The sequence below is a fragment of the Rattus norvegicus genome, chromosome 15 (genome assembly GCF_036323735.1).
Source record: "Rattus norvegicus strain BN/NHsdMcwi chromosome 15, GRCr8, whole genome shotgun sequence".
In the NCBI taxonomy this organism is placed as follows: Eukaryota; Metazoa; Chordata; class Mammalia; order Rodentia; family Muridae; genus Rattus; species Rattus norvegicus.
In genome coordinates, this window is record NC_086033.1 from 43,175,964 (window position 1) to 43,196,036 (window position 20,073).

Below are 20,073 nucleotides of genomic sequence, written 5' to 3' on the forward strand. Positions count from 1 at the left end.
CAGATCCCATTACAGATGGTTGTAAGCCATCATGTGGTTGCTGGAATTTGAACTGAGGACCTCTGGAAGAGCAGTCAGTGCTCTTAACTGCTGAGCCATCTCTCCAGACCTTTTGTTTGTTTGTTTGTTTCTTTTCTTTTCTTTTTTTTTTTTTTTTCCAGAGCTGAGGACCGAACCCAGGGCCTTGCGCTTGCTAGGCAAGCACTCTACCACTGAGCTAAATCCCCAACCCCCTTTTGTTTCTTTCTTAACTCATTGTTTTTGAAGAATGGTACCATAAAGCCTTAGGTGTGCTAAGCTTAGCACATCACAGCTCTCTATTTCAGCTTGTGCTTTGAATGGCCATACAGACAGAAGCAAACGGGTTTAGTTTTTAAGAATTCACACAGGAGCAAGGTTTGAGTGGAAACGAGAATTTGTGTGGCTGGAAGTGCATAGGAAATCATGGAGGCAGAAAGCCAGGTAAGAGCATAGCTTAGTCAGCTGTGCTGCCTAATACTGAGGAAGCTGAGGCAGAAGGATTGTGAGCTCAAGGCTTACATAGTGAGAGCCTGCCTCAGGAAAGCAAACAAGGTTTATAGCTTTACAGAGCTTAAAGAAACTCAGACACTGGAGTGTTCAGGAGGCTCTGCAGAGGATATGGAATCCAGAATAGACTAGGATTGCGAAGACTTGAGAGGCTGGAGAGCGTGGGACCTTGTCTCTTGATGAGACAGTAAACAGTTTCTCTCTGGAGGTAGACTTGATCATGTTTAGTGTACAGAAAAATATAGTTTCAGTGGAGCTGAGTTTCACTTGAAAAGGGAAGGAGGAAAAGGAGAGGACCTCCATGTGAAAGAAAGGGTAGTCCTTCCATGTCAAGTGAAAGAATTTGTCCTTGACAGCCCACTTCTCAGCCAGGGAGTGACTTGGCAGGACAGATGCGTGGGGCTGGTATCCTGGGAATATGCACAGGCGTAGTTTGCTACTTGTTTCCTGTGCTTCCAAATTCCTTCCATGCTACTGTTCTACCCACCATGTCTACAATGAAAGTCTGCTATGGAACTAAACAGCTCAGCTGACGTGATGCCACTTGTCTTGATTGAAAGGATGTGAAGGTGGTCTCTGCCATGACAGAATTCCCTGTAGGTCTCATGCTGCATCCCTGGTATCTGCCACTGTTTCTTGAATCTGGCCACTTGACTGACTCTGTCCAACTGGATTGGCTGTGCTTTGATTCATTGCTCAGTCTTTCATTATTACTGTCATGGCTCCATATTTACTCCTCGCTACTGTCCAAGGTATTCAAAGTTTTGAGAAACAGAGAGATTGATCTCTGACAGTGTCATTAGTGAATACGTAGAACTTTGACAACTGGAATAATAATGCTTAATGTCATCAGTATTTGAGGAACGTGATAATGATGTACCTACAAATATTTAAATTCACCAAGACAGGTTTTATTTGAGGAAATTTAGAGCAGTGAAGCAGAGAGTGTAGTAATCCTATTCATGTTGTCCTCTTTTCCCCACAGAACATTTGTCAATGGGTCTTCTGTCTCCAGCCCTATCCAGCTACACCATGGGGACAGGATACTATGGGGAAACAACCATTTCTTCAGGTATGACATTGCCCACATCTGTGAAAATGGAAAACCATTGAAGACCCTGTTCTGAAATAGAAGAGTCATTTTTTTTTAAAGATTTATTTATTTTATTTATATGTTAGTACACCGTAGTTCTCTTCAGACACTTCAGAAGACAGCATCCCATTACAGATGGTTATGAGCCACCATGTGGTTGCTGGGAATTGAACTCAGGACCTCTGGAAAAGCAGTCAGTGCTCTTAACCACTGAGCCATCTCTCCAGCCCTAGAAGAGTCATTTTAAAGTGTGAACACCATAAAGTGACATTTATTATGTGTGTGCTCATGGTTGTATGATTGATTATGTTGTATGCATAGCTTACATGTCTGTTCACATATATGTGAACCCCAGGGCTTAGAATGTCAAGTTTCCTCATCGAAAGTACTAAGCTTTTGTACATTGCTTTATTTTTCTTCCCAGTGTAAGAGCACCCCCTCCCCCAATTAATCATTTTTTTTCCTGATGGATACACTCTCTCCGTCTGTCAGTCATCTGTCTATACACACTGCTATTTTTATTTTTGCCTGAAAAGCAGTAGTAGAAAAGCCAGGAGGTAGTTTCCCAAAAGGAAGTTAGTAATTTCTTTCAGCTTTCAGTTTTCAGTGAGTTTCAGCACATCAGACACTGACGGCTTAAAGTGGGTCATATATTCTGAGACAGAATGAGAAGTCTTTGGGAAAGTGGCTGCTAGAGTGAACTGTGCCTCTCAGAAAGGCCATGGCTGTGGTCTACCATTTTCTTGGCATTTCCCTGTGGCTTAGCTGTACCCCTGCAGCCATGAAAGAAGCATTCAGATCACAGGGACAAAAGGGCCACAAAGGAAGTAGCATCAGCCTTACAGTTCTCTTGTCAGGGCACTAGAAATCTTCCCTCCTAGTCCCCTTGGGTGGACTCTGTCCAGTAGCTGCAAGAGAGGCTGCAAAGGAAGGTTCTCACCTATGACCACAACACTGTTTCCCAACATGGCTGCTGCTGTTTTGCATGGTTAGGCAGACTAGCTGCTGTAGAATTCAGAGACTGGTCTTTTCTCTTGTCCTTGACCAATGTGCTTCAGCTGTCAAATGGACTTTTCTCATAACTGTTGCTGATCCTTACCTGTATGCTGCTGCTGTTTTGAATTTATAGGAAAGGTTAGATGGGTGCATGCTTATGGGGAATGCTTTTCAGTTCTTTGCTTTTTATACTAAAGTGTTGGCTAACTGGTCTTGAAGCCCCTTAGATAGTTCTGTATTGCTTTTGTGTGCATTATGGTATTTTACTTCTACAGTCTTTGGAAACTTGTCACCATGCCTAGTTCTCCATCCTGAAGTGGTCCTCAGCTTTTCTGTATCACCCAGCTGGCAGAAGTGTGGACTCTGCTGTATCCACTGTACACACGTGGATATCTTATGTCTACTACTAGAGTATGAAGCTGGTCCATTTGCTTGTCCGAGAGCAAATGCCACTAAGGCATGGAATGAGTAAGTATCCTCGTTCATTTAAAAGCAGTGTCTCTTATTTCACCCCAAGACTCAATCTGCCAAAAAAGAAAAAGAAAGCAGAGCGAGAGGACGAGGAGCGTGAGGCATCTCTGAAAAATGACAGCAGTTCTGAGCAGCTGGATGCCGACGGCGACTCCTCCAGTGAGGTGTCCAGCGAAATCAACTTCAACTTTGAGTATGCACAGATGGAGGTGACCATGAAGGCTCTGGGCAGCAATGGTGAGCACAGGCTGAGTGTGTTTCTGCTGACACCTTCCCTGGATGACCTCTGAACTCTGTGTAATCTACTATAATGGATTGTATTTGCAGAACAGTCATTATTCTCTGCTATGATGGACAACATCACTGCAAACTTGTCCTCATGGTGGAATTTCCTAGGTTATATTTGCCTTCTTCTCATATTTCTGGAGCAATTGCCACAATCTAAGTTTCATGCAGAACTTACTTTAGCCCTTTTTTCTGCAGACAGTATGAAGTCTATCTAAAGTATGTAACACAAGTAACTGGCAGTAAGAGAGCGAAATTGCCTCAGACGGTATTGGGTTATGGCAGTTTGAATGATGGATGTCTAAAGTATACTTTCTTATTCATTATGCTTCTTGTTCCCACATGTTTAGACCCAATGCAGTCCATATTGAGCAGCCTAGAACAGCAGCATGAGGAGGAGAAGCGGTCTGCTCTCGAGCGCCAGAGGCTCATGTACGAACACGAACTGGAACAGCTCCGAAGAAGGCTGTCTCCGGAGAGGCAGAATTGTCGAGGTGTGGACCGGCTTTCCTTCCATTCACCCAGTGCCCAGCAGCGCTTGAGACAGTGGGCTGAGGAGAGGTAGGTGTGTGCAGGAAGGCCTGATTTGGGTAGCTCTTATACTCCCTACCCGGAAAGGTTCTGGATGGGAACACTAGATGATGCTTGCAAAGACTAACATTTCTGAGAGTGTTATAGCTGGGATTTACTGCGGGTCTCCCTCCCTTCCTCCTCCTCCCTTTGCTTCTTTCCCATCCCTCCCTTCCCTTTATCTCCTCCCCCTCTTTCCTCTTTCACTTTTCTTTTTGTTTTTGTTATTTTGAAATAACAAAAGTTGACTTTGAAATCACTCTGTAGCCTAGACTGGCCAGGAACTTAGAATCCTCCTGCCTCAGCACCCTGAGCACTGTGATTGTAGGTCTCTGCTTACATGCTGCCTATCTCTGTCTTTTTTTTTTTTTTCTGTGTTTCTTAAACAGCACTGAGGATTGAATCCATAGCCTAGCGTATGCTAGTCAGGTAGGCCATCTCCCACCACACTGCAATCCAACTCTTAATTTTCATTTTTGGAAAGATGGGAATTGCTGGTATATGCAAGTTTCTTTAAAACTGCCCATGGTATCTGCATTTGTGATGCACGTCCCTAATTCCAGCACTCAGGAGGCTGAGACAGGCAGATCTCTGCAAGTTCAAGACCAGCCTGGTCTCAGGGCAAGTTTCAGGTCAGTCAGGGCTGCATAGAGAGAACCTGTCTCAAGAAAACCATCAACAGAATACCATGTTAGATACTGCCCATTTTCAGTCTGTGACCTTTGGCTTTGAATAAAGAATACTTTACCACTGTATCATGCTTTAGTTTCTGAAGTTTGGTAGATTTTTCTTTTTAAAGGGAGAAAGAAAGTTGATATCTGGACTGATGAGGTGAGGTAGGTACAGCATGATGCTAATATGATTGGAGAGTACCAGCTTGATCTCGTATGGCCTAATTAGCATGGCACTAAATGCCGCACCGTTCGAGGGTGTAGTACTAACTTCCTGTTACTCCGATCTGCATATGGATGTCATCCTTGTCTGCTGGAGACTGACAGAGTCAGTCCTACTGAGTCTCCAGACCAGTGAGGATCTGGAATTGATCAGGATGCTTTGTGTTTCATATGTAGTTGACTTTGCAGAGCTCTGAACCTACCCATGGACAGCTTGTATGCAAGGAGTGCTGTGCTTATGACGTGATCCAGAGACCAGTGTGTGCATGGGGCGGTGTCAGTACCCTGTTCCTATCTTCAGAAGAGAATTTGAATGAGCTGATTGTGACCATGGTCTTCATATGCTGTTTTGTGTATTATTGCTACCTGCCTCTACCAGTCCTGATTTTATTTTATCTTAAAGAGAAGCAACATTGAATAACAGCTTGATGAGGCTGAGGGAGCAGATTGTAAAGGCCAACCTGCTGGTACGGGAAGCTAGTTACATCGCAGAGGAGCTGGATAAGAGAACCGAGTATAAAGTTACCCTCCAGATTCCAGCCTCCAGTCTGGATGCCAATAGGAAGGTGAGGTATCCATCCTCTACACAACAGGGATGCCATCCCAGAGGCTGTTCTGGGCTCTGTCCTCGTGACTGGATTAGTGGAAAGCTATTTCCTTCTGTTTTCTGAGTTGTATGTGTCTGCGTGTGTACATACTTGTGTGTGTCTATTAGCTGCTAGGCATGCACTCCTGCTCCCCTTGGACCTATCCTTCATACCTGCTTTTTGTTGTTATTTGAGACAAGGCCTCAAATTCAAGGCAATCCTTGTTCTGGGAGTACAGGTATGAGCTACCACACCTTTCTTGTATTTTTGAATTATAATTTATAATAGTTTAGGCTGGCCTTGAACTCCACGTCCTCCTGCCTCAGCCTCCTGAGCGAAGTATTACGTTATTTCCCACACTGGAAACATCCCTGGTCTCAAAAGAGTGCGGCAGTGGCACTGAGTACGTACGCAGTGTTGTCCTGGCTCTGTCTGATTGTCTATTCTTTTAGGCATTTGAAGTAGGAAACTTATGACATGTTTTGCCCTCAGATGAGTGACTGGGGCACCCTAGATAATTTACTCTTGAAGATATTCCAGGTGGCTACTCTTGAAAATTTACTTTTTTTTTTTTAAGATTCATTTTCTTATGTACTCAGGTGCTTTGTGTGCCTGCAGACCAGAAAAAGGCATCAGATTGTAAGCTGCCTTGTGGGTGCTGGGAATTGAACTCAGGACCTCTGGAAGAGCAATCAGTGCTCTTAACCACTGATCCATCTCTCCAACCCAAAGTTTACTTTCTTTCTTTTTTTTTTTTTTTTTTGGAGCTGGAGACCGAACCCAGGGCCTTGCGCTTGCTAGGCAAGTGCTCTACCTATTCATTTAAACAAATGAAAAAAAAAAATCACCAGTTTGGGGATGGCTCGGTCAAAGGTGCCTGCCACTGAGTTTGACAATCTGAGTTTGTTCCCCAGGATCCACATGTTGGAAGGAGAAGACCAGCCAGTTCCTGCACGATGACCTTTGACCTTTATATGTGTGTGCACACGCACGCACACAAGTGCTTGCGCACGCACACTCGCGCACGCACGCACACACACACAGAGAGAGAGAGAGAGAGAGAGAGAGAGAGAGAGAGAGAGAGAGAGAATGAGAATGAATGCATAGTAAAATAAACCTCCATACTTTTGGAAATAAGTTTGTTAGTTTGGGGTGATGGCCACTCCTGTAATCCCAGCCTTTAGGAAGTAGAGCAAAGAACAGAGGAGGATCAGGAGATTGAGGCTAGCCTGGGCTTCATGAGATCCTGTTTCAAAAGAAAGAAAAAGGAAAAAGTTTTATAACTATCAAAGCTAATTTTGCCTTGTCGACATCTCCTGTCCGCAGCGAGGCTCTCTCCTCAGTGAACCTGCCATCCAGGTGAGAAGAAAAGGGAAAGGGAAGCAGATTTGGTCTTTGGAAAAGCTGGAAAACAGGCTTTTGGATATGAGAGACCTCTACCAGGAGTGGAAAGAATGTGAAGAAGACAGCCCGGTAAGCTGCTGAAGACTCCCTTCTCTGGTAGTCTGAGAAGGAGCCACACCACAGTGAATCTGCCCTGCTCCGGGGACATCAAATGATTTTCCAAGATTGTTGTTCTGGTTTTAAAGTAAAATTTATTTTAATGCTTAAGTTGTTGAGCTAAGTTAGTAGTTTAATAGTTGGTCATGCATAGTTTTGTTTGTATCTCCTCGTTTCTCTTTGGATTCTAGCAGAATCCCCCCATCCATCTGTTAGCGAGTGCATCTGTCTCTGGTTGTTCTGGGGTTCTCTTTGAGGCAGGGACCAGGCCTTCTCAGCACACTGCAGGCATTGCTCAGCAGTGGATGGGTTCACATTCATCAGAGCACCTGGTGTTTGCACTGCTAGGAAGGTCTCCGAAGGCATTGTGATCCCAAAGTGCCCCAGCTCTGTGCTGCTGCTGGCGCCTTTGTTGTCAGGTTTCCTTGTTCGGGTCAGTCATAGTCATGTAGTTGTACATGCTTAAAACAGAAACACAGCCCATGTATTTTGTTGTTGTTTATTCCCACAGGTTTCTTTTGGGACAAGGTCTCTCTGTAGCCCAGCTTGCTTTTGAAGTCGTGCTCTTCCTGCCTCAGCCTCCTGGGTGGGATTATGGGGGTGCACTGCCCCAGCCTGCTACCTGTACCAGTGTTTTCTATTCTGCTGGTCCTGTTTCCACATGGACTTGCTTTCCTCATTAGCTTTTTAAAAAAATTCATTCATCTTTATAGTATCATCAATAGAAATGGCTTTTTATGGTTAGATATACTTTTGCATAAATTCATAATTTTCTTCAGTATTCCTCTCCTACTTTGACTTAGAGATAGGTATAAAAGTGAATGCCAAAGAAGTTCAGTTGCTGCTGTTGCTGACCTAATTTGCAGTAGTGCATTTAGCAACTGAGTAGGATCATCTTGCCTAAAAGATCAGTGAAGAGGTTAGTGCTCTCAGCTGGTTCTTTTTAGTCACTGAGGCAGGAGAATCTCCATGAATTCAAGACAACTGTGGTCTGTGTAGTGATTTCTACACCAAGGCCATGCAGTGAGACCCAGTCTCCAAAAAATAAAATCAAATCAGGATACAATGGTAAAAGTTGTTGACCAAATGAATTTATTTTATGAGATTCTTTTTTTCTTCTGAATTTGTATGTTTGTGTATCTCTTTTAGGTTTCCCGATCCTACTTCAAGCGTGCTGACCCATTCTATGATGAGCAGGAAAATCATAGTCTCATCGGTGTGGCCAATGTCTTCCTGGAGACCCTGTTTTATGATGTGAAGTTACAATATGCTGTGCCGATCATCAACCAGAAGGGAGAGGTTGGCTCTCACTGCCTCAGCCGGCAGACAGTTCAGGACAGTGAGGGGTGCTGACAGGACACTCGTTGTTAATACCTTTGTTTTTTAACCAGTCTGACTAGTGATAAGTATTTGTCTCATGGGCACCCTTTCCTGGTTTACTTAGATTGCAAAGCAGTTGTTAGAAACTCACCCTTTAGTGTCTCACACATCGTTACCCTCTGGCTTTGTCAAGGGAGGCAGGTCCTGGCAGGGAGAAGGAGTTGAGTCAGCCCAGCAGCCATGTTTGCTCTGCTTCCTCCTTCAGGTGGCAGGCCGGCTGCATGTGGAGGTGATGCGGCTCAGTGGGGCCATTGGGGAGAGGATTGCAGGAGGAGACGATCCTACAGAGGTCAGCTCTGAGAAGGAAGTCCAGGAGAACAGGCTGGTCTGCATGGTAAGCCAAAGACCTCTTCTAGAAGGAGCCAAGGTGGAACCATCAGTGAGATTGTAGGTTATACAATAAACTCATTTTCAACAACTTATAAATGCCTATCTTCAAGAAGTCTTTTAATGCTCAGTGTCTTAGGGATTGTGTTTTGACAAACTGTGGAAAGACCCACTCAACACTGCCAGTACTTTCTCTGTAGCCTTGGATCAGTCAGTCACCTCTTTTCTCGGCCACTCAGCAATCAGGGTGAGTGAGCTGCTCACCTGTCTGGCCCGTCTGAGTTTTCTATTCCCGGAACTCTCCAGTTCTGCTGAAGATCAGTGTCTGCCCCTCTGTGGTCCTGTCACCTTAGCTGTTTCATTTTCACCTGGCCCAGCTTCTCTATACCTCCCTGGTTACTCAGTGCCTTTGCCTGTGCCATTCCAGCCAAACAGTTCCCAGCCCGTGCACGATCCATGGCAAACCATGAGTGTTATGTAGAAATCCTGTCAGGTCCCAGGGTAGAGATGAAGATGCCAGGTTCCTGCTGTCTAGTAGCAAGAGTTATGTGGGTATGAGCAGAAGCCTCTAGTGTACGATCTGTTGCTGTGATATAGCAGGTGCCAGATGTCCCAGTGGACAGAGATTGAGGAATATTCTGGGAGGATGAGGGTGTCAGCTAACACCAGATTTACAGGTGCTGTGGTGTTTCCTGGGTGAATAGTATAGAGGGTCTCATGCTCCCTGGCACCTGCTCCTTCCTCCCTCTTTAAGGTGCAGTCCTTGTCTGAATCTCCAGATGCCCCCTAGTGGGCCAGTGCTGCTAGTGGTTCGGAATTCTGACAAGATTTAGTGACAAAATCAGCAAGAGTCTGTAGTATTTAAAGGAGATGACTAAAAGATCTGTGAAGAAGCCTAGGCCAGCTCTTGATTCTAAACTCATCCTAGGTCAAGCTTCTTCCTCAGTAAATATTTCTACACTTGAGGTTGTTGGAAGGAGTAAGTTAGCACACAGCCATGCCAAGGGTGAAGCTAGTGCTGTTGAGAGCTGAGCCTCTTTCTGCAGCTGCATGGTGAGGAAGCCTGCTGTGCTCTGAGACGAGCTCCTGCACTTGGAGGGGGCAGTTCTTAACTCCTAACAGTCTTGTTCTTACTCATTTGTACTTGGCTTCAGAACCTCTTCCTCAAGGTCATGTACTTGCTTATCAGAGGTTGAGATGTAAGCTTTCTGGCTCTGTGTGGCCATTTCTGAGATGACAGACAGTGACCACATCTCCAGGAGATCAGCTTTCACAGTGTATAATAATGAGAATGATCACCGGCCGTGGTGGTAGCATATAGCCTTATCCCAAGATCTGGGAGACAAAGGCTGGTGGTTCTCTTAAGTTTGAAGCCAGCTTGGTCTATAGAGTGAGTTTTAAGGGGTTGGGGATTTAGCTCAGTGGTAGAGCGCTTGCCTAGGAAGCGCAAGGCCCTGGGTTCGGTCCCCAGCTCCGAAAAAAAAGAACCAAAAAAAAAAAAAAAAATAGAGTGAGTTTTAGGGCAGCCAGTGCTACACAGAGAAACCGTATATTAAAGAGGGGAAGAATGGAAATTTGTCATTGAAAAAAAATGTGTATCTGAGCTAACATGGCTATTTTTTTTTTCAGAGATGGGAACCGAACCCAGGGCCTTGTGCTTGCTAGCCAAGCACTCTACCACTGAGCTAAATCCCCAACCCCTGGCTATTTTTAAAATAACAAAATATATTGAGATTTAATGGAAAATACGAAGCATGAAAGTAGTAAGAAAAGTGGTCATTCCCTGCCCACCTGCTCCACAGTGTCCCAGCAGCTCAGCCCGGCTCAGTCATACACTTCATGTCGCCCCACTCCAACCCCTACCCCCAGGAGTAGTTTGATGCCACCCTAACATCATACTTCACCTACAAGTAGCATGTGCCTTCAAAAAAGTGGGCACCTTAAAAAAAAATAAAAGATCAGCTGGGTGTGGTGATGCATGCCTTCTATCCCAGCACTGGAGGCAGAAGCACGTGGATCTCTGATTTTGAGGCCAGCCTGGTCTACAGAGTGAGTTCTAGGACAGCCAGGGCTATACAGAGAAACTCTTGTCTTGAAAAAATAAAATAAAATAAAAATAAAAAAGTCAATCAGTCAGCATACTAATTCCTTAAGGTCATAAACCACATAGCCAGCTTTCTTAGGTGTCTTTGGTGCCATTACCCAGGTTCCTTTTATTTCTCGATCCTGTACTCTTCTCACCTTGAAAGCTGCTTGTGTAGCCCCTGTGTTGTCCTGTGACTCTGTTCATTGCCATTGTATCTGTGCTCAGAGATGTCAGACCCGGGTTGGGAGTAGCAAGGCATAGTGCACCACAGAATCAGAAAGCAAGAGTGTGATATAGGTGGTGCTGTGCTTTTCTGTCAACATTACTGGTTTTTAAAGTTATCTTTATGCCATAATGAACTCTTAGATTTAATAGATGTGTCTTTCAATTCTGGGTATTTATTATTTATATCAAATCTCCAGTCTTCCAAACTTTGGGTGGTGGTAGTCCCTTCAGTTCTGCAGACATGATAGGTTTGGGGTACAGTAGACATTTTGTCTCATCTTGTAAACAGTTCCTTTTCTGGATCCAGAATCTATTATTTCTTAGGAAGCAGTCTTCGTTTGAGTTGGACATATACTTCTTAGAGATCAAGCTCTAGCTGTAGGGGTTCACTGTGTAAGAAGACGAGGGCAGATAAGGAAGCTCCTGTGGAAAGTCAAACGTGGGGACAGTCTCAGTCCCATGAGTGAGGGAGATCACTGGCTGTACAGACGTTGCACTAATTTCCTGTAATGATAGAGTACGCCCATATTTCCGTTCTCAGAAACATACATTGAAAGCTCCAGGTGTCATCAATTCCTGCCAATTCACTTTGGCTTTTTCATGTCGAGTTGCAAGTGGGGTGCTATCCTGACATCTTGTGGCGATTTCAATTTTTGTAGTAAAATTTAAAAAAACTAAAAAAACCAACCAAACCAAACCACCAACAACAAAATAACCAGCCTATGTGCTTGGGATGTTTTCCCCATTCCTGGTGCTCTTCTTTCCTGGCAGTCTCAACCCTAAGGAGCACCTGTAGAGGGCAGGTGAGCACATCTGACCTTGCCTTTGGTTTACTCCAGCCTTTGACTGAGGTTCATTTCCGTAGGAGCTAACTGCTTTCAGATGGACTTCCATCACAATTGAGCACGCGTGTTAGATCTGCTCAGCAGCACCTGGCCCAGCTGTCAGTCCTAACTGTGTGGTTTTACCACCATCACAAGCTACCACAGAAACTCCAAACTGAAATCCAGATGCTGCTGCCAAAAGTATGAAGAATGTTTGGTATGGGCAGCTAGAGGCATGGCTCAGTGATTAAGAGCATTTGCTGCTCTTCCAGAGGACCTTGGTTCCACCAGCTGCTTATATCGGCTCACAACTGCGTGTAACTCCAGCTCCAAGGGGTTCTATGCCCTCTTCTGAAGGCACCTGCCCACACATCACATTCACTTATACACACAGGGGTGTCTGTGTGTGTGTGTGTACAAGTCTGTAAGTGTGGCTGGAGAGATGGCTAAGAGTGGTTAAGAGTACTTGCTGTTCTTTAAAGGACTGGAGGTCAGTTCCTAGAGCCCATGTCAGGCAGCTCATGACTTCCTGTTACTCTACCAGGGGATCAAATACCTTCTTTTGGACTTCACAAGAACCTAGACTCACATGCATACACACATACACAGTACACACATCCATATAGTTAAAATAATAAAAAATCTTTTATAAAAAGGGCTCCAATGTAGGCATTTTCTCTGGGGTGTTGGTCCTACTGGGCATGTGCTTGCAGCCATACTTTGTAATTAGAGACTCTAGGGTCCTCTCATCCAGAGCTTTCTTTGAATGTTTGCTGGCATTCTCCAGGGAGAGGTTATCAGGGTAAATGTCAGTGTAGAAAACAGAAACTCTGTGGTCTTCACTTCCTCTCTTCTCCCCTCCACATGCTCAGTGACATTCCCAGTAGGAGTTAAGTAAAAACAAAGTGATATGATCGTAGCACACAGCGTTTCTGTTTCAGAACTGAGCGCCTCCTGTCCTTAACTTACGATAGAGGAAGTGCCTGTCCTCTCTTGAAGGTTTGCTGCTTATTTACTCAAGACATGGTTTTGTGCTTTGCTCATTGTGCTGAATGGCTTTGTGCTTTCCTTATGAAATGTGGGGTGATACTGATTTCCAAAACTTCTTCTGCAGTAGTGGTGATGGTATATCCTACATTCTGACAAACTAGGGTTCTAATGCTCTTGTCAGCTTCTAAGTGCTGCCAAGAATCCACCCTGGTATCTGATTGCTGTCACCATGTGTCAGGCTTGTGTCCTAGTCCTGAGCGCACACTGAATGAGATGTGCCTCACATAGGTGAGTGGTTGTGACAGAGTTAGGGCAGGACCTGAATTAAGTGCTCCTTGGAGCCCGTTGGTCGAGCCTCACGTGGAGCCTTCTTTGCTTTCAGGTTAAAATACTCCAGGCCACAGGGTTGCCTCAGCATCTGTGCCACTTTGTCTTCTGCAAATATGACTTCTGGGATCAGCAGGAGCCAGTGACCGTTGCTCCCGAAGTGGACACCTCTTCATCTCCCACCAGCAAGGAGCCACAGTGTATGGTTGTGTTCGATCATTGCAGCGTGAGTTCTTTTCAGTCTGCCTTGGTGTTTAAGTTGTTCTTGTAAACACAGCTAAAGAGGGAGTACTGAATCTTGGATGATTGTGCCAGTATTCATAGTGGGGTGTTCTCAAGTCTTAGACCAAGTGTTAGTTTATTTAGTGTGTCCACAATCAAGAGTGAACTTCTGTCTAGAGAAAGGCAAGGCTGTGTAGCTGTATATATGAATGAGCACTCTTCTCCAGAGGGAGTTTGTTTCATAAAAAGGTTAAGAAACTAATGTTCTAGTGAAAACGAAGGTAGTAACAAGACCAGAGACCACCCTGCTGGGCACCCCATGTTCTGCCATGTTGATTGGTTATTCTGTCAGCTGGACCTGACCTGTTGTTATTAATGATGATGTTTTTGTGGGCTGAATAAAAGTAGTGATTATCACTGTGCCTTTGGCTGTTACTGTCAGGACTTGGACTGACTTTTGCTGTTTTTGACTCACAAATGAAAACAGGCTCCCAAAACATTGCTAACAAAACAAAATAATTTTCTATTTTTATAGCCTGGTCTTTCAAAGTGAGAACCTTTAAAGTTCAAAGTCAATACTATGTTTGTGTATGTTTTTATTTTAAAAGGTTGATTTGTTTTGAATCATGTGTTTCTTTATGGGTATGCTGTCCATGTGAGTGCAGGTGCCCACAGAGACGAGTGGCATCAATCTCCTAGATCTGGAGTCGGATAGATAGGTGGTTATGAGTCACCACATGTAGGCTCTCTGGAAGAGCAGTGCTCGGCCTTAAGCTTGGAGCCTTCCATCTCTCCTGCCCCTTTCAAAGCCATACAGTATATGAAAGCCAGAGTGTTAGTCTGTGTGTGCACTGCTGTTTAATGACCTTTGTCCTATGAGGAAACCATGCCACTGTTTCTGTGCTTCCTTCCTGGTATCATTAAGGAGGTAACACCTAGTTTAAGTGCTCGAAAGATCAAGCAAGCACTTGCTGCTCTGTAATGAGCTGTTGTGTTTCAGGAGTTCAGTGTTAACATCACAGAAGACTTTATTGAATATCTCTCAGAAGGGGCCCTGGCCATTGAAGTGTATGGACATAAAATGAATGATCCCCGGAAAAACCCAGCCCTGTGGGATTTGGGAATCATCCAAGCAAAAACAAGGAGTCTTCGGGACAGGTGAATCTTTTTAAATTAATTAACTAAATCATTAATTAATTATTAATGTATCAATGCTTTGTCTGCATGTACACCTGCATGCCAGAAGAGGGCATCAGATCCCTTTACAGATGGTCTTGAGCCACCATGGGGTTGCTGGAAATTGAATCCAGGACCTCTGGAAGAGCAGCCAGTGCTCTTAACCACTGAGCCATTTCACCAGCCCCGACAGGTGAATTTTTGATAATCTATTGGATTCCCATTTCTAGCTTTAAAAATACTGCTGGAAAGGGGCTCGAGACCCCAAAAGTACAACAATGTCAAGCAACCAGAGCTTCCAGGGACTAAGCCACTACCTAAAGACTATACATGGACTGACCCTGGACTCTGACCCCATAGGTAGCAATGAATATCCTAGTAAGAGCACCAGTGGAAGGGGAAGCCCTGGGTCCTGCTAAGACTGAACCCCCAGTGAACTAGACTATGGGGGGAGGGCGGCAATGGGGGGAGGGTTGGGAGGGGAACACCCATAAGGAAGGGGAGGGGGGAGGGGGATTTTGCCCAGAAACCGGGAAAGGGAATAAAAATAAATAAATAAATAAATAAATAAATTTAAAAAAAAATACTGCTGGAGATGACTCTCATTTATTTTTAAATTATTTTGCTTTCCTTTCCCTTGTGTATTTGTGATATGTACATGTGTGCATACATATTTGAGTGGGGGTGTAGGTATGTACCTGTGGGAGTCAAAATGGACATGGAATGTTTTCCTCAATTATTCTTCCCTTCACATTGAGGCACAAGGCCCCTCATTCAAACTCAGAGCTTACTTAGTAGGTTTAGTCTGGTGGGATCCTGTGTCTGCATGCTTAGAGCCATAATTGTAGGCAGGCATTGATCCATCCAGCAGTTATGTGTGCAGTAAGCACGTTCATTATTGAGTCATGATCATTATTATATGAATTAATGGTCACCTTTTCCCAAGCATCACCACTCTTATGGTAAATGAGCTTTCTCCTGAACTTCATTTTACTGTTGCTTCTTAAACGCCCACATGTGTTTTTCCACTGTTCAGTAAAGTTCAGTGCTCTGAGGAAATGTCTACCAGTAAAATGAAGTTCAGGAGAAAGCTCATTTACCACAGTGAGTTTTGTCTGATTAGCCAGCCATGGAGAGACAGACAGCGATCTTCGGTAGCATTCACGTTGACACTGTCTCTGGCTCACAGGTGTTTGTTGCTGGTTGCTCGTTTGATTTTGTGCTGCTGATGTTTGAACCCAGGGCCTCTTGAAGGCTAGGCAAATGCTCCAGTTTTGCATCCCTGGCCCTTTCCAGTTCTGAGTGCCACCAGTGTTGGGAGAAGGTAGCATAAGTGAGTTTAAAAGGAATGACTCAAAAGCGGGGATGTTTTTGCTGCCATCTAATTATAGACAAGAACCAAATTTTCTTTTTTAGCAAATCCTAAATTAGAAGGTGAGATTTCTTTTCTTAATTTTCTTATGAATTGACCCAAGAGCACATCCTTATCAAGTCATGGATGACACCTTCCTATATCATCCTGTTTGGCTTCTGAGTACCGACTAGAATATTTCAATCATTGGATAACTATTTTCAAGTGCATTTGTCATTATACCTCCCCATGAGTTCTCTAGTTCTGTGTGTAGCTGTGTGTGTGCATGTGCATGAAGATTTATGTGAGTTTGAACTCTGAGCCATTGTTCTAACCCATATGTAATTTGTCTAAACAAAATAAAAGTACAGGTGAGGTATAGCTCAGTGGTAGAGCATTTGCTTAGCACATGGAGGTCACCTGAATTCAGTCCTCAAAACTTGAAACAATGGGAAAACAGAGCCATCCTAGATTGACGCTGTCAGTTTGACTTTTGGTTCACGTTATTTGCCATTATGTTCTGTACATTTCTTTCTGATCTAATGATCATTTCACTGGGCTTCTTTGTTTACGGTCATTCTCAGTGTTAAGAATGGAAGGTCCCGGACTGGAGAGATGGCTCAGCGGTTAAGAGCACCCAACTGCTCTTCCAGAGGTCATGAGTTCAATTCCCAGCAAACATATGGTGGCTCACAACCATCTGTAAAGAGATCTGATGCCCTCTTCTGGTGTATCTGAAGACAGCTACGGTGTACTTAGATATATAATAAATAAAATAAATCTTTAAAAAAAAAAAAAAAAGAATGGAAGGTCCCACGCTGTCTGTATTGAAGTAGAGAGGCATGGTTTGGGGGCTGAGGAGGTAACTCAATCTGCAGGATGCTGACCCAGCATGCATGAAGCCTGGGCTCGGTTCACTGCATAAACTATGTTGGCATACACTTGGAATCTCCGAAGAAGGAGGCAGGAATATTGAAAATTAAAGGGTACCTTTGACTGTATATTGAGAGTGAGCACAACCTGGTATATATGAAACCCTGCCTAAAAAAGAAGTGTAATTTCTTAAGACCTGCATATATTCCCTAGGTGGAGTGAAGTCACCAGAAAGTTGGAATTCTGGGTTCAGATCTTGGAACAGAATGAGAATGGCGAATACTGCCCTGTGGAAGTAATTGCTGCAAAAGATGTCCCAACAGGGGGGATCTTCCAGCTCCGACAGGTACCAACACTGCCGCCATAGTAAACTCCTCGACACTGGATGACTTATACTGGATTCAGAACGTTTGATAATAATGATGATGAAATATAAAATGGTCAAGCCCATTTCTTTGGAGTAGTTAAATGTATTGACATTTATTTATCTATTGTGTATGTTTGTGGATAGGTGTATGCCACTGTGCGCATGTACGAGTCAGAGGTCAGCTTGTGAAACTTGGTTTTCTCTTTTCCTTCTACATATAGTCTTGGGGTTTGAAATCAGGGTGTTAGGTGATGGCAGCAAGGCCCTTTACTTAGCTGTCTCCCTGGCCCCTTTCTAGGTTTTAATTTTCATTTTCAATCCCATTTCTTATATAAAAATTGTTTCTTTTATTGTCTAAAGTCATATTACTTAGTGGTGTTTTAAAAGTAGTTTCTAAAAGGGTTAAAATAAACTTTTTGAAAAATATTTTATTATTTTGTATGTATGTGTCTGTACATGTGTGAGTTTGTATGTAGGACACAGTGCAGGTCAGAGGACAATTTGGAAAAGTGGGTTCTCCTCTGATGTTTGGGCCTTGAGAATTGAACTCAGGTCATCAGGCTTTTGAAGCAAGCACCTTTGCTGGCTGAGCCTTCTTGTTGAGTTGAAAATGAGAAATGTTCAAGGAAGACTTAGAACTGAAGAGTGGGATGTAAGGCAGACGTACCAGTCAGCTTCTTGTACTCATGAGCATGAGGAAAGCAGTTCAAAGCGGCAGAGAGGGCGGACTGTAGGGGCGGACTGCCGGCTCCCTGCTGGCCCTGCTCTGTCCGTCAGCAGAGGGGACCAGTGTTGTGAGTGTCACTTGACACATGGCAGCTGTTAAGTGTGTGTGGCTGAGTCTATGCAGCATAGACTATGGAGTTCTCCTCGATCACCCAGATGAATGGCTGTCTGTCAGTCTGTGCTTCTGACCAACAGTGACAGGGTGGGTCTCCCATACATAATCTGTTTCTTAGCAGCAGTCTCATATTGGTTTCTTGGTAACAGTCTTCATGTGAAGGTTTCCGTGTTTGCCCACATTTCCTCCTCCTGCTGGTCCTCCCTTCTCCCCTGCGCCCTCTCGTTGGCTTTCGTGTCACGTGTTACAGATAGTGGAAAATCTCAGTGTAATTGGTACAAATGATTGGAATTACTCCTTTTTACAACACTAGGCCTCATTTCACAAATCTAGTAGGCTGTTCTCTAGAATTTTCATACTTTAAGATATGACACTAGGGGGCTGGAGAGATGGTTCAGTGATTAGGAATATTTTCTTCTCTGCCAGCTCTCGTTTGGTTCCCAGCGCCCAGGTCACATGCTCACAATCACCTGTAATTCCATTCCTAGGCCATATGTGGGCCCTACGTCATGACATTCACAAAGGCACACACATACACATAAACAAAAACAATAAATCTTTAAAACCTATATTATTAGGATTGCTATAGAAATGAATGTTTAAAGCATTCAAAGAAAAACATGAGAAAAGGTTGAAGGAAAGAGTGTTCGAAATATTTAAATTTCAGATTAATGTAGAAGGTAGAAGCAAATGAGTTTCTCGGATGCATTCATGCACAGGTAAGAGACTTAGAGCAAAAGAAGAGGGTTTTCAGCCACAGTATTATGTAGGGAGACCCAGCTGAATTCCAGAGGGTGAAGATTTTCCTGGGCTTTTTTTGGGGGGGGGTGCGGGGGACTGGCTTAGGAAGTCATCTTAGGAAGCCAGGCTAGGTGTCGTTTCTGTAGCTTACAGTCAACTGGATGTTTCAGTGTCAGTTATACCTCAGACCTCTGACTGGGAGTATCTACAGATGCCCCTAGTTTGTCAGAAAGGCTTCAGTGAAGGATGGGCATCCTCTCCTCAGTGCTAAGACACTCCAGCTTGGTAAAGGGCTCCCCTGTTAGGTGACAGGGTAAGGACTTGAGGTAACTCTGCTTGATCAAAGGCTGAGATCAAAGGAGAGGCGGGGAGAGGCTGTCACAGAGGCTTGGGCAGCTTGTTGAGCTCACCTGAATTTGAGGTTTAAAATTGGGCCACACTGTTCTTGCATGGGCCAGTGGCAGGGTAAGGGATCATTTGTAGCCATGGTGGGATGCTGCAGGGGCAGATGGACAACCACAACAGCTGGATGGATTCCGAGGAGTGGCTGAGGGAATGTTCCAAAGTGTTCTCTGAGACAGTAAGCCTTTCTCTGACTGTCTTCCATGTTATGACCCATTTCAAACATTCAGGATAGGAAAAGAGGCAGAAGGCAGCTACTTGAAATGATGAAGTGGTCTCTGACTTACTAAAGTGGGTAAAGGTGCTTGCCACATAAGCCCAAAGACCCAAGTTCAGTCTCTGGGACCCTAGAGAAGATGGAAGGGAAAAAGTGACTGGACAGTGGTCATCTGACCTGCAGTGTGAACTGTGGCATGTGCATCTCCATGTGCATACATAAGAGTAATAATAATAACAAGGAAATAAAAAAGTTTGCTGAGTGACTTTTCCCTTAAAATATTGGATGGAATGCATACTCCTTGGAAATGTTCCAATCAGTGGCTGTTAGCAGGGCCAGTGATAGCCTGAGTAGATGTTTCTGGCTGTGCAGAACTCTTGGTAGCTGATATTCTGGATGAGAGGTAAAGCAATTGACTTGAAAGTGGATGTTTAGGTTCTGTTGCTTAGATGCTCTTCTCTGTTCCTACCATGTGTGATGACTTGGGGATACTGGGAGCTCTGCCTCGGTGTGCACAGCCACAGGGCTTGTTCTGGACACCCACGCAGGGTCAGTCCTGATCACATTCTTTGCACCTTAATTTCTTTAATTCTGGGAAAAGGGCAATGATTCCAAGTTGTCACTAACTTTTTTAGACTCTGCTTTTTTTAAATAGCAATTAATTGATTTTTTTAAGTACATGTGTACATGTGTGTGTTTAGGCATGTGTGTACATATGTGTATGCAGGTCAATTTTTATTTATTTGGTGTTTCCGGACAGGGTTTCTCTGCATATCCCTGGCTGAACTGGACTTGCCCTGT

The 20,073-nt window shown here is 44.2% G+C and overlaps 1 protein-coding gene across 2 annotated transcripts in view; it reads left to right on the forward strand.

Moving 5' to 3' along the window:
• Kif13b (kinesin family member 13B) overlaps positions 1–20,073 on the forward strand; it is a 157,661-nt gene that overhangs the window by 91,905 nt on the left and 45,683 nt on the right. For both annotated transcript variants that reach the window (NM_001412036.1, NM_001412035.1), the window contains exons 15-24: positions 1,514–1,600; positions 3,135–3,325; positions 3,724–3,934; positions 5,240–5,402; positions 6,750–6,896; positions 8,073–8,222; positions 8,509–8,637; positions 13,138–13,308; positions 14,305–14,462; positions 16,918–17,050. In NM_001412036.1, coding sequence (NP_001398965.1) covers positions 1,514–1,600; positions 3,135–3,325; positions 3,724–3,934; positions 5,240–5,402; positions 6,750–6,896; positions 8,073–8,222; positions 8,509–8,637; positions 13,138–13,308; positions 14,305–14,462; positions 16,918–17,050 — 1,540 coding nt within the window. The remainder of the gene's footprint in view (positions 1–1,513; positions 1,601–3,134; positions 3,326–3,723; positions 3,935–5,239; positions 5,403–6,749; positions 6,897–8,072; positions 8,223–8,508; positions 8,638–13,137; positions 13,309–14,304; positions 14,463–16,917; positions 17,051–20,073) is intronic.